Raw genomic sequence first — 593 nt, forward strand, 5'->3', positions numbered from 1 at the left:
TTTTCATACCGATGACTATTTCAATGCATGCTATGTGTATATATGAAATGTATAACATTTTATATAATAAAGTATATAAAACATGTATTTATTTATTCAGAGGCCGGGAAACATCTGATGGTGTTACATGGGACTCCGGAGTTTGTGGCCCCAGAGGTAGTCAATTATGAGCCTGTAGATCTGGCCACTGACATGTGGAGCATTGGCGTCATCTGCTACATCCTGTAAGGGCTTAGAAATGGAGGTGGAGGCCATAAACTGCTTCATTCTATTTACTAATATGTGCACTTTCAATTTTCTTTTCCACCGTTTCCCAGACTGAGTGGCGAGTCTCCATTCCAGGGAAACTGCGATGCCGAAACCTTGGCTCTGGTTACTGCAGCACAATGGGAGTTTAACCCTGAGAGTTTTGATGGCATCACTGATGAGGCCAAAGATTTCATCAGTGGCCTATTGAGGGAGGATAAGAGGTGAATGAAGAAATGCGAATCGAGAAATTGGCATGGTCACATCATGCATGTTTTATTCAACAACAGTCATGCAAAATGGTTATGGCAAAAGTTATTCAAGTCTCACGTTCTATTGTTGTATGC

General features: G+C 41.1%; 1 protein-coding gene across 1 annotated transcript in view; it reads left to right on the forward strand.

Annotated features, from left to right (window-relative positions):
- LOC107599737 (myosin light chain kinase, smooth muscle-like) overlaps positions 1-500 on the forward strand; it is a 9,131-nt gene extending 8,631 nt beyond the window's left edge. Inside the window, exons 7-8 of the mRNA XM_016291419.1 lie at positions 96-224; positions 318-500. Coding sequence (XP_016146905.1) covers positions 96-224; positions 318-474 — 286 coding nt within the window. The 3' untranslated portion in view covers positions 475-500. The remainder of the gene's footprint in view (positions 1-95; positions 225-317) is intronic.
- Positions 501-593: the final 93 nt, after the last annotated feature.

Source organism: Sinocyclocheilus grahami, unplaced genomic scaffold, assembly GCF_001515645.1.
Source record: "Sinocyclocheilus grahami isolate Dianchi unplaced genomic scaffold, SAMN03320097.WGS_v1.1 scaffold270.1, whole genome shotgun sequence".
Taxonomy (NCBI): Eukaryota; Metazoa; Chordata; class Actinopteri; order Cypriniformes; family Cyprinidae; genus Sinocyclocheilus; species Sinocyclocheilus grahami.